Raw genomic sequence first — 11,458 nt, 5'->3', positions numbered from 1 at the left:
AAGGGAATGATGGTGATTGGTGACCCTTCAACTATTACACTATGATTAAGTTGAAATTTTATTTAGTATTTGTTTTTATTAGTTAAAATATTTATTTATTTTTAATAAAATTAATAATATATATATATATATATCAGGGTAGTGTCGGTATGGAATAATGTGTCATTTTCGTCATCTTTTTTAATTGATAAATGAACTTCTAATTTAAAAATAATATTTTTTATTTTAAAATTAATATTTATGTAAATCTCATTGTTTAAATTATTATTATTATTATTATTATTATTAAATAAGGGTCTTTTTTTGAAGTTCGATATTTGAAGTACCTGATAAAAAGGCGCCAAACTGATTTTGCAGGATGTCACGTGAGGCACATGTTAAGATCCACAGTACAAAACAACGGTTGCGATTTAATGATCTCCAATGTCTCTATTTGTCTAACGAGAGGATAAAACAATCCTGACCGTTCATATCTTATCACCCAATGTCGGTCAATAGATGGTTGCTTGTCCTTTAATAGTTATTTACCAAAATACCCTCACAATCTTGATTTAATTTTTTAATCAGGAGAATTTGGATTTACTGGCAAAGTTACAAATATTTTAATGACAATTTTTATTTTTAAGAACTATGTTACCATAATTTATATTTGGAACTTAATTTTTTGACAAATTGAAAAATAAAAAATTAAAAAAAAAAATCTTCTTTTTTGTGTTTTGTAACACCACATGTAATCCAAAACCATGAAAGTGTGTAGTACATTAAAGATGATTGATGTCACAAATAAGACAGAGACATGTATTGGTTTCAATGTCAATTTATGTCCATAGCAAGTGAAAATATCTAAAATCAATTAAAAACCAACCAAATAAAAAGAACAGTACTATCTTACCTAAACAATGTGTGCTTTATTATTGTATTAATTATGGTTTTAAATTATATTTGAAATTTAGTATATTATAAGAACAAAATTATTCAAAAAACTTAGTCAACGCTAAGCTTCACCCAGTTATCCAAAACAAACAAATTTTTAGAAATTGATGTGATTTTTTTATAATATTTCACTATTATAATTTAAAATTGCCATAAACAATACTAGTTACAATACAGTAATATGTTTAGATTACCAACTGATTTTCAAATATATTTTTATATTACATAAATCAAATCACAGTTTGTGTTTAAACAAAATGGTATGTAACAAGATAATAAAGCTAAAAAAATTACAATATATTTTTTTAATGTGTATAAGTTCATTAATATGTTGTTATCAATAAGGAACATATTCATTATTGTTAAAATGAATGGTTAGGATTAAACAAGTTATTAGTGTTAAAATGAATGGTTAGGATTAAACAAGTTATTAAAGGTGCATGGTGAGCAAGTGGGGACCTAAGGATTCATATTGATGACACAGTCAAGAGGTAGTTGGGTGTGAGGATAGTGCACGTACTGTAGCTTTTTATGTTAGCTGGTTAGGTGGGACCAAGTAGGCCACAACAATTTTTTACATAAAAAAAAAAAATTAAAAACTTGTGGACTAGCTGCACCTAACCCAACTAACTTGTCTAACAAATGACAAATCTCCATAATGTTTTACTTCCTTTTTTAAAAAAAAAATAAAAATTTAATAAATGAAATGATTAATCATATCAATATGTTTGCGGATAGGATGTAAAACTCTAAAAATGAATCATCAATTCCTGATTTGTATGCATGCATACCTGCCTTAATTTTGCCAAACATTTGTATTTATCTCCTCTCATCATTATAAAAATAAAAAAATATAATACATGAATTGGTCCTTCTATTTTTTTTTTCCTTCTTTTTTGGTTCGTCTATTAAAAAATGCTCCAAAATAGTCTCTCTACTCTTAAAAATGATTCTACTTAGTTTTTTTATTCTAAAATAGATCAATTATTGGTTGTTTTTTTTAAAATTAGAGGGGCGATAAAAAAAAATTAAAAATAGAAGAACTAAATCAGATCAATTTTAAAAAGTAAAGAGATTAATGGAGCGCATTTTTGTATAGAAAGACCTGTATAGAAAGACCAAAACGAAAGAGAGTAAAAAATAGAGGGATCAATTTGGGTATTATAATACCAAATAAAAATTAAATTCTAACAACTGAAACAAGAACATCCACACTAAAAGATTAATGTTTAGAAAGGTTAAAAAAAAAAATTTGAGTGCACCAGCCGGGAATCGAACCCGGGTCTGTACCGTGGCAGGGTACTATTCTACCACTAGACCACTGGTGCTTTGTTGAGTCGCTAGCTCTAGATATTTTTAAATCAAAATAAAACAACACAACTGAACCACACTCAAACCCACGCAAGGAAAAAAGTTAGTTCTGATATGAATGAACTTCAAGTAATGGCTTATGGACAGTTATGTCCATCAAAGAGACAATTTAAAAGTTTTTTTTTCCTTTGTAATAAATAATAATCCTTTTACCTCATTTCAACAGGAGAAATTGCGGTAATTACCATCACTGGTTAAAGAGGAGAAAACCTTATCAACCAAAAGGTCAGCCTTTCGCAACAAACATACAAGCCAAAAGCAGCAAAATGTAGTTTCTTCAAGAACACAAAAGCTTCCGTGAAACACGTTGACCAAATACCATAAAATAATGAAACTAATATAATTATGCATGTGGTGAGGAAAGACTAGTCTGCAGGCTTATTTGAATTTATAATACATCAATTTAGTATTAACAACCTACCTATCCTCACCAACAAACTATCAATCCTCACCAATAATGTTCCCAACTAGAAAACTATAAAGGTGAGTCAAATGAATACTATCACCATTTGCATCACTTACCTTGGATTAACTTGAAGCCAATAAGCCACTAATTATTTGTTATGCAGTAACTTTGTAACATTACAAGTTAGAACCTGACATATCACATTCTATTTTCTAGCTTCTATATTGTTAACGTGCCTTCTATTTATCTCACAAAAGATAACGAATCTTGCACATGCCGAAGATAGAAGCATTAGTTATTCAACAACTATTCTCTCCTCGCTCAACAGAGCGAGCACCACTTAAATAACAGAACAAAACGCGATGCAAAGGCAATAATATCTGCTCATAAGCAAATGCTTCAATACAATTAGCCTACACATTTTACCTTTTCCAGCTCTAAACTCCACATCAAAAAGAAACCAAAGGCTTGCTTTCACTAATTGGGCACAAGGATTTGGTGAAGGTAGTAGAGGTTTAACTCAGTTCATTGTTTGTTTTGGAGTGATGGATTGATTCTTGGAATGATGTTGCTTTGGAAAAGGACAAAACAAATTAATTGAAATCAGCCTTTGGTTTCCTACAAATGTGGAGGATTCAGAGCTGGAAACAACAAAATGTGTAGTGAGATTGCTTTTGTCATAATGTTATCATAGTGTCATTTGTTCTCATTCAATGCATCATTCCAAAACAAAGAATGAACTGTGTTAAATCTCTACAACCTTTGCCAAATCCCAAAACCCAAAAAGGCAGATTGCATCAAGTTCCATTTTCTATCTGTAGCATTGTTATCGAATACTATGAAATGCATATTTAGATAGCCACAAATTGCAAACAAAGGAACAACTGTAATCTCTTCACATAAACAACCAGACATAACTAAGAAACTTAAACACACATTGATACAAAATAGATAAAAGCATATCATAGCACAGCCACTATTTTCAACAAATCATCTACATACAAAGGCGAGAATAAGAATCAAAGCAGCAGTATATAACAATAATTTAATTAATAGAGCCAAAGTACAGCAGACAATGCATATTGCAATACAAGATAAGGAAGAACTCCAACACCGAAAATTCTAAACAACAGTCAACCTGTACAATAATAAGCCCAGCACAAATCCAATCAAAGCAAGCGCATAAACAGCTACGAAATTATTCCCATAAATCATCATCATTTCCAATGCCAACGCCAATGCCAATGGCAATGCCAATACCAATACCAATACCAATGTCAATGCAATGAAGTTTGCAATCACATACCAAGTTTATTCAGAAACCATGCATCAAATCTTCTCCACTTTGTCGGCCTTCACCACAGGGTTTGCCTTCGCGATAGCTTCCCGGCCAGCGCCCCTGTAATCAAAGACGCAATTGTGCTTATCCGAGTAGCGGTGGGAGGAGCAGAACAAATCGCCGCAGCGGCACTTGAACCCCATCAGCCCCACCTTCTTGCTGCAAAAGCCACACCGGTTCCCCGGCTTCTTCGCCGAACCACTCGCCTCTCCCACCGAACTCCCTTCAAAGCTCTCAACTTTATCATCCGTATCCGGTATCTCGTCGGTCTTCTCAGGCTCTGCGGCTGGAGATGCCATCAGGGTCTCGATCGACGCCATGGTTTTGGTCAAGAAGGCATCTTTATAGCACTTGGAACATAGGTTGTTCGTCGCCGGATTACCGAAGAAGCCACACTTGTTCGCGCAGCTGATGGGCATGCTCGGTGCCTGGAACTCCGTCTCCTCAACATCTCTCTTCTGGCTCTCCTGCTCCATCTCCGACAAGAAACCCTAACCTCCAGCGACTGAAGAACTCCCTCTCAATACCTCTACCGATCTCGAAATCAATCGTCGGAATCAAACGCTAATCGACTAAAAACATGCTCCTGACCATCAAATCCGATCATTTCGAGATAATTCTCGCAAGAATCGATCGGAATTGAGGGCGAATCGTAGAACTGGAACCCTAAATCCCCAATTTCCAATCCCCGATGGTGTGAAGCCGACCAAAGAGTTCGACGGAGATATTTTTTATGTAGTGTTGAAATATATATTTATATATATACAGAGATATAATAGTATCTTTACTATGGGACGTGGATTAAGTGACACGTATCAGATCGGACGGTTAATAATAGGAGATGATGCTGGGGCTTACGTTTTGGGATGGGCTTGGGGCAACGGGCAGCTGCCCGGGCCGCAAGATGAGACGGCAAGCAACGGGAATTATGTAGAAAGAGATAGCCGGTGTTACTGTCACCGGCTTTGACACCATTATAGTTTTATTTTTATTTTTGATTTTGAAAAGGTATTTTGATTCTTTTTTACTAAAGTAACAAATTTATTCTAAAAAAAAAAGGCTTTGTTTTTTCCCTCATATATATATATATATATATATATATATATATATATATATATCTTGCGTAAATTTTACGCTATTTAAAGGATTATAAGTTTTCACATTTCTTCACCTAACTTTGACATATTCCATGAAAGCTCAACAGAATCCATGGGATGTTCGTCCGCAGGAGTGAGACGAAATTATGGTTTAGGGGTGGGTTGATTAGTTTAGTTTGGGTTTAGTTTTTGGTTTTTGGGTTTGTAGAAACGGTATTGGACGGTTGAGATTGTTTTAGTTACTGTGCTGAGATTGATTGGATGGTTTAGATTAAAATACTATACATCCCACTTTTCACTGTGCTTATAAAAATAATGTACAGAGATACTGTTCACATGGTAGTGCTGAACCGTTCGATTAAAATCGAACGGTTGATACGAACGTTGCAACCTTATATATATATATATATATATATATATATATATGCATATTTATGTTTTTTTCTTAATTTTATTTTGTTATTTTTTTTAGAATGTGGGTAAGTCACATCTGAATTTGACATAGGAGAGAAATGTAATATTAAATTTTTTTATTTTAAAATTTTTAAAAATTAACAAATATATGTATTTTACGTACTATATAAGCTATTAAATAGTTTTTGTTATCATATTTTACTTTTGAAGCGAATCAAATAATGTTAGGATATGATATAAATTGTATGTTAATCTATAAAATTATTTTTTATAATAACCCAACATAGGGAATGAGTTTTTCATACTTATATTCAGTCTTTTTAGGGAATGAGTTTTTCATACTTATATTCAGTCCTTAAGTCCTATACGTTCATATCTTGTTCATTAAACAAGCTTTTAGAAATTTTTTTTTATGGTAAAGTATATTAAAGTTATAGTTTGAACTTTGAATAGTTCTTTGCTGCATGAAGTAAAATCATAAAATTTTTTAAAATTAATATAAATGACAGATTCTATTAAAAAAAACATCTTCCTTAACGCAAGAGTGTAAACTATTAAAAAAAACACATACACACACAGTGGGTTTCTGCCATAAATGGCAATGAATTTCTAATAAGTATAACCAAATTACAACAAAAGTTATAATAATAAATCACAAAACTCAAGCACAAGTGATCATAATTCTCATGCCTCAACAACCCAAGAAAAACCAGAGTTTTTCCTCAACTCCTTGTTCCAAATCAAATCAAGAACTCTCTTTGATTCCTCTGCTTTGCCTGCTTTCTGATAAACACTTGCCAATGCATAATAACTTCTAGCATTACCAGGTTTCAAAATTTCAAGTTCTTTTGCTGCAATTCTTCCAACATTCACATTACCATGAATCACACAAGCACTCAGAAGTGTTTCCCATGCAACACTGTTTGCTCTGAAAGGCATTTTACAGAGCATTTCCAGTGCTATTTCCACCTTTCCAGCTCTCCCAAGCATGTCAACCATACAAACATATTGATCCAATCCCTGTTCAATTCCATAGATTTCACTCATTGAGTTGAAGTATTTCAATCCCTCATCAACCAACCCTCCATGGCTGCAACTCGTCAGAATTGCAGTAAAAGTATTGTGATTGAATTTGTTAGCAGATAATGCTTGTTCAGCAATCTCCAAAGCTCTTTTGCTGCATCCATTCTGCCCCAGTCCTTGTATCACTGAATTCCATGAGACAATGTCCTTGTGATGCATCTCCTTGAACACTCGTTCGGTTAATTCTACAATGCCGCAGTTTGAATACATACTAAGCAAAGAGTTGCATACAAAGACGTTGCTATTATACAAGCCAATTTTTACAGTGCTTGCATGAACTTGTTTTCCGAATTCCAGCATTGTCATGGTAGTAGTAGCAGTTAGGATGATAGTATATGTTGATGCATTAGGCATTGAATCATCTTCCGACCTTAATAAGCAGATGAAGAGCTTCAGAGCTTCTTCAGCGCGGTGATTGTTCGATAACCCAGCCATTATAATGTTCCACGAAAGAGTGTCCTTCGATGTCATGCTGTTAAAGACACTTAAAGCTTTGTTGACCAACAAGTGATGAGTGTATGCATCCATTATCGTATTCCAGGAACCAAGATCCTTGAATTTCATCCTATCAAACACTTTTTCGGCATCAACCAAATTGCCTAATTTGGCATGCACATCGATCAGAGAGTTCTGCACAAAGGTCGAACTTTCAGAGTCCTCCTCAAGAACCTTTACTGACAAAGTCTGGACTTGCATTGCTGCATGCAGAGATTGGATAGACACACATGACTTGAGCAAAACACTAAAAGTGTGCGAATTGGGCAAAATCTTTAGCTCGAAAAACTCCGCATAGCATCTTGCAAAAAAAATTAAGGCTTGCAAAGGCTCACTATTGTAAGCATAACAAGTAATCATGGATGTCCAAGAGAACACATTCTGAACAGATAGCGGGATGGTATCAAAGAGTTGCCATGCTCTCGAGACGAAGCCGGCTCTCGAAAGGCCGGTGATCATGGATGTATATGAAGTTGAATTCTTCTTAGGCATTTCATCAAATAGTTCAAGTGCGGAAGCTAACCGTCCGGAGTCAATGAGGATGGAGAGCATGGCATTCCAGGAGACTTGGGTTCTCTGCGGCATTTGGACGAACAGGTGATGGGCTCTGTCCACTTGGCCATGTCTACCAAGCTCCGTGATGCGCTTTGTGAGAGACACGGCGAGCAATGGCGAGGGTTCTCTTTTGGAGGCGTTGGAGAAGAGGTTTGCGAGTTTGAGCGTGGATCCATGGCGAGAGCCCATGCAGCATTTGATCTCTGATAGTGTTCTTCACCATGGCCTTCGAGCACGAGTTTTACATTATATCCATAAAAAGCTTGCACATATACCCCTAAGAAAAAACATAATTAAATACAAGTCCCCACAAAATATTAATATTTACATATATATACTCTCAACTGAGTGAAGAAAATCAATTTTAATATTAATATTTAATGGGCGTATAAATTCAATTCTGATTTTGTATGAAAAAAATTGATGAAATTGTTTGGTTTTCATTAATATACAAAAGATTGTTATTTGAATTGTATAATAATTATTATTTTTTATTTTTTAATTTTTTGTAAAAACACCACTCTTAATATTGTTCTACAAAACACCCCTCGTTTGTTCTTCTTCTTCTAATGCTAATGAGACATTTGCGCTCTTGTCGTCGCAGTCTTGTCGCCCTTTCTTCATCGGCGCCGCAGTGGCGGATGCTACGATCCACGACCTCTGCGTTGCTAATCTCTGTGAGTTAGCACTCACGAAGCTTTTCATATTCGCTTTGATTATACTTGGCGATTGTTTGATTCCTTCAAATAAGTGGGATATTAAATATATTGTGTTTGTGTTTATTGTTTTTATGCATCATTACCATGATCATTAATAAGAAGAAAATTGTTTCTGTTTTGTCATTTAGTGGTTTGATCTTTTGATTAATATCATGGTCATTGATGAGAATACTATTTGTTTTTCTATCAAACGAGCACAGATGGGCCTTGGGTTTATCCTTTTTGTGGTAGTGGAGGTACCATCTATTTAAAGATTTGTGCTTTCTAATTTTTATGCACATTTATGATGATTATTAAACAAAAGATTGAATCTTTTTGTTGATTTTATTAGTAATCCAGGTAGGAAAGCATTATTGGAAGCTGTTCACTAGCTCTTAGAGATTTTTTTCATAAGCTTTACTGAGTGCAGGGTGGTCTTTGTTTGAGTTTCACTTGCTAAATATATGTAAGAATATTTCTTAGTATTCCTTTGCTTAATGTTTCTGTGATGCCTAAATTTTTGTGGGATTTCGGTAACTTTAAGGTGAGTCATTGACTCTCTGTGCTATGGTCAAAGTACCAAGCTCATATAGTTCTTGTTTGTGTGGCAAAATATATATATATTTTTCTCTTGCTGTTCTATATGAATCAGCTTTTGGAATTTTATTAGTTCTTGTTTGTCATGACAGTAGAATGAGTGTATCAAAGACTTGAGGCTTGAATACTAACACCTTGTGAAGATTGTAAAGTTACTTTAAGAATGATCTGCATGTCTCAAAATTCTATCACTAAAAAACTATTTTAGGCTGCGTATTGTCTGAATTAAAGGCATCAATTCAAGGGATTGCTTATTGATTATATTAACTATGCTGCAAGCAGAGTTGAAGGACATGTTTTAACCTTCTTTTAGTCCAAAACTCTTTAATATCTTGGATAATAATTCTTTGATTTCAATATTGAACATTAATAGTTTTAGAGTTCTTGTCTGGCATTGACTCAGAGTTTTTGGTAAGATAAAGAAATTATAATTCCTGATCTAATGTCATTGAATGAATCCTCAGAAAGTTGTTCTCGAATGTGAGTGACTTTTGTAATGAAATTTGCCACTAGAGCCATTATTGGCTCCCCCTTTCCGTCTGTTATAGTTCGCCCTTTTCAGAGTATAACACAGAATTTAAGAGAGCTCAAGAGCTGGTAGTGCGCTTGCTGTAACTCCTAGTGAGGTTCTTTGAGGAGAATAACTGACAAAGCTGTTCAGAGGGAGGCTGAATGTCTCCAAGAGATCTATTTTTCAAGTAGTCTCCTTTTCATTTTTTTTCTTTTGTTTGTTCTGGCCAATATCAACTCATAGAAGACAGTTGTTTTAGTGCTTCTGGTAGTAGGTCTACAATTGCATTCATGTCTTTTGAAGTAAGAAATGACAGTTAATGCAAGTAAAACCGCTGGTGACTTTACAAAATTTTTACAAAAGGGTGATAATTTATAGAATTTCTGAGTGAATATTATGCAAAACTAAGCATTACCCTTCAGAGAGAATCATGCTTTAAATGTCAATATGAACTGCTGTGTTATCAATAACAGGATTTGATAATGGAGATAATCCTCTGATTTTGTGGACATGGTTTCCCTAACTAATCCTTGTTTTAGGCGGCTATATGAATTTTTGGAGATTAATGTGTCAATGTGACTGATAAATGCTTTATCAATATCATGAAGTATGAACACTAGTTTCAAATGACAGTATCAACAAGCAAATTTTCCATTATGAAATGGCAATACTAATACTTGAGGTTTATTTAATATTTATTTTCTTAGTTTGATATTTGTACATCTTTTCCTAACAAATCCTAGTTCTTTATCTTTAAACTCACCTGGCTGCTCTTGTTCCACTTACTTAACCTGCTTTCTCAGTTTCACTCATATGTCTGTGAGACAATGCCATCTTATTACAGTACATGTGTGAGAAGAATTCTTAAACCTATATGTTGGTTTTATGAGGTAAAATTTTCATGGTGAATGACTTTGTGGAGATTTTGGCTGTTAGTGTATTAAGGGAGAGTTTTGAATCTCATCATCGGGTGCGGAGTATCTTGACATGATTTGTTTACACCATTGAATGGTTGTTCTCTTGAAAGAGAAACATAATGCTGTACATCGAGTGTATTATTTTTACATAATCACATTTGTGAATAACATTCACAGGGCATTTTACATAATTTTAACATAGTGTCTGCCTCCTCTATCACCACATGAAAGGTGAAGGCCTGCTTATAAGCAAACCTTTTTCTAAGATTGCTTTGATTTGCAATGATTGGTATATACACAAGAGAAGATCAATTGGATTTACAATGAGAGATAAATCCTGGTTTCTGAGGATGTAGAGTAAGCTCAATATTCAGGCCAACAACACTTTGAAAGTGCTTGATTGTGAGGACTGGCATGAGGGAATATGTGGATAAGCATTAAAAAGAAAAAATGAGAATCATGTTTTGATTTTGATGCATCCACTGTAGCTCATGTGTTTGCATTTCTAATGAGATGACAATTCAACGGGAGATCCTAAAGGACAAGCAAAAGAAGCAAGAGTGAAGCTTCCTTCACCTATCGATGTTGGATTAAATGGCTGCTGGACAAATGTCACAAATGCGGAAATATTCGCTGTCTCCCGCCTTTCTAATGCTTCTGTGGTCATGCAAGCAGTTCTTTTTCCTAGATGAGCATTCCATTGAATGACAGGAGTTATTTCTGCACTCTCATTCTGAGTCACATCTGTCTTGTCATCTTGATAGATTGTGATACACTCATTGCCATTAACATGGACTTTGGTGCATCAATTGTTTCTTATCCCTTCAAGCCTTAGAGCTACAGTGCATATTTGCTTAGAATAATCATAGAGTGTTTGAATGCTTAAAATGCTAATAATTCATAAGTACACACTCCTTATAATTCTGTTTTAGTTTTTCTGAAATTTTACTGAAAGTTGAAAACATGCAAATGTTTGAATCTGCATTGCTTTTATTGTTTTGTCAATCAAATGATAAGAACTAACAACATTGATTGATTTCTT

General features: G+C 34.1%; 2 protein-coding genes and 1 non-coding gene across 3 annotated transcripts; all 3 read right to left on the bottom strand.

Moving 5' to 3' along the window:
• Positions 1-2,190: 2,190 nt before the first annotated feature.
• TRNAG-GCC lies at positions 2,191-2,261 on the bottom strand. Its single transcript has one exon. It is a non-coding gene; the product is annotated as a tRNA-Gly (tRNA).
• A 1,462-nt stretch (positions 2,262-3,723) lies between these two features.
• On the bottom strand, positions 3,724-4,793 carry LOC120254500 (zinc finger A20 and AN1 domain-containing stress-associated protein 6-like). Its single transcript, XM_039262588.1, has one exon. The coding sequence runs from the start codon at positions 4,523-4,525 to the stop codon at positions 4,040-4,042; it is 486 nt and encodes a 161-aa protein (XP_039118522.1). The 5' UTR covers positions 4,526-4,793; the 3' UTR covers positions 3,724-4,039.
• Positions 4,794-6,244: 1,451 nt separating this feature from the next.
• On the bottom strand, positions 6,245-7,882 carry LOC120254504 (pentatricopeptide repeat-containing protein At2g13600-like). The gene has a single exon (XM_039262592.1). It carries the CDS (start codon positions 7,880-7,882, stop codon positions 6,245-6,247), a length of 1,638 nt encoding a protein of 545 aa, XP_039118526.1.
• Positions 7,883-11,458: the final 3,576 nt, after the last annotated feature.

Source organism: Dioscorea cayenensis, unplaced genomic scaffold (assembly GCF_009730915.1).
Source record: "Dioscorea cayenensis subsp. rotundata cultivar TDr96_F1 unplaced genomic scaffold, TDr96_F1_v2_PseudoChromosome.rev07_lg8_w22 25.fasta BLBR01000479.1, whole genome shotgun sequence".
Taxonomy (NCBI): Eukaryota; Viridiplantae; Streptophyta; class Magnoliopsida; order Dioscoreales; family Dioscoreaceae; genus Dioscorea; species Dioscorea cayenensis.
The sequence above is the reverse complement of the archived record's forward strand: the minus strand, read 5'-3'. Positions and strand labels throughout refer to the sequence as shown.

What these genes read in the sequence shown, in the direction of transcription:
- LOC120254500 (XM_039262588.1), bottom strand. Translation starts at nt 4,525, where the DNA reads ATGGAGCAGGAGAGCCAGAAGAGAGATGTTGAGGAGACGGAGTTCCAG.
- LOC120254504 (XM_039262592.1), bottom strand. Translation starts at nt 7,882, where the DNA reads ATGGGCTCTCGCCATGGATCCACGCTCAAACTCGCAAACCTCTTCTCC.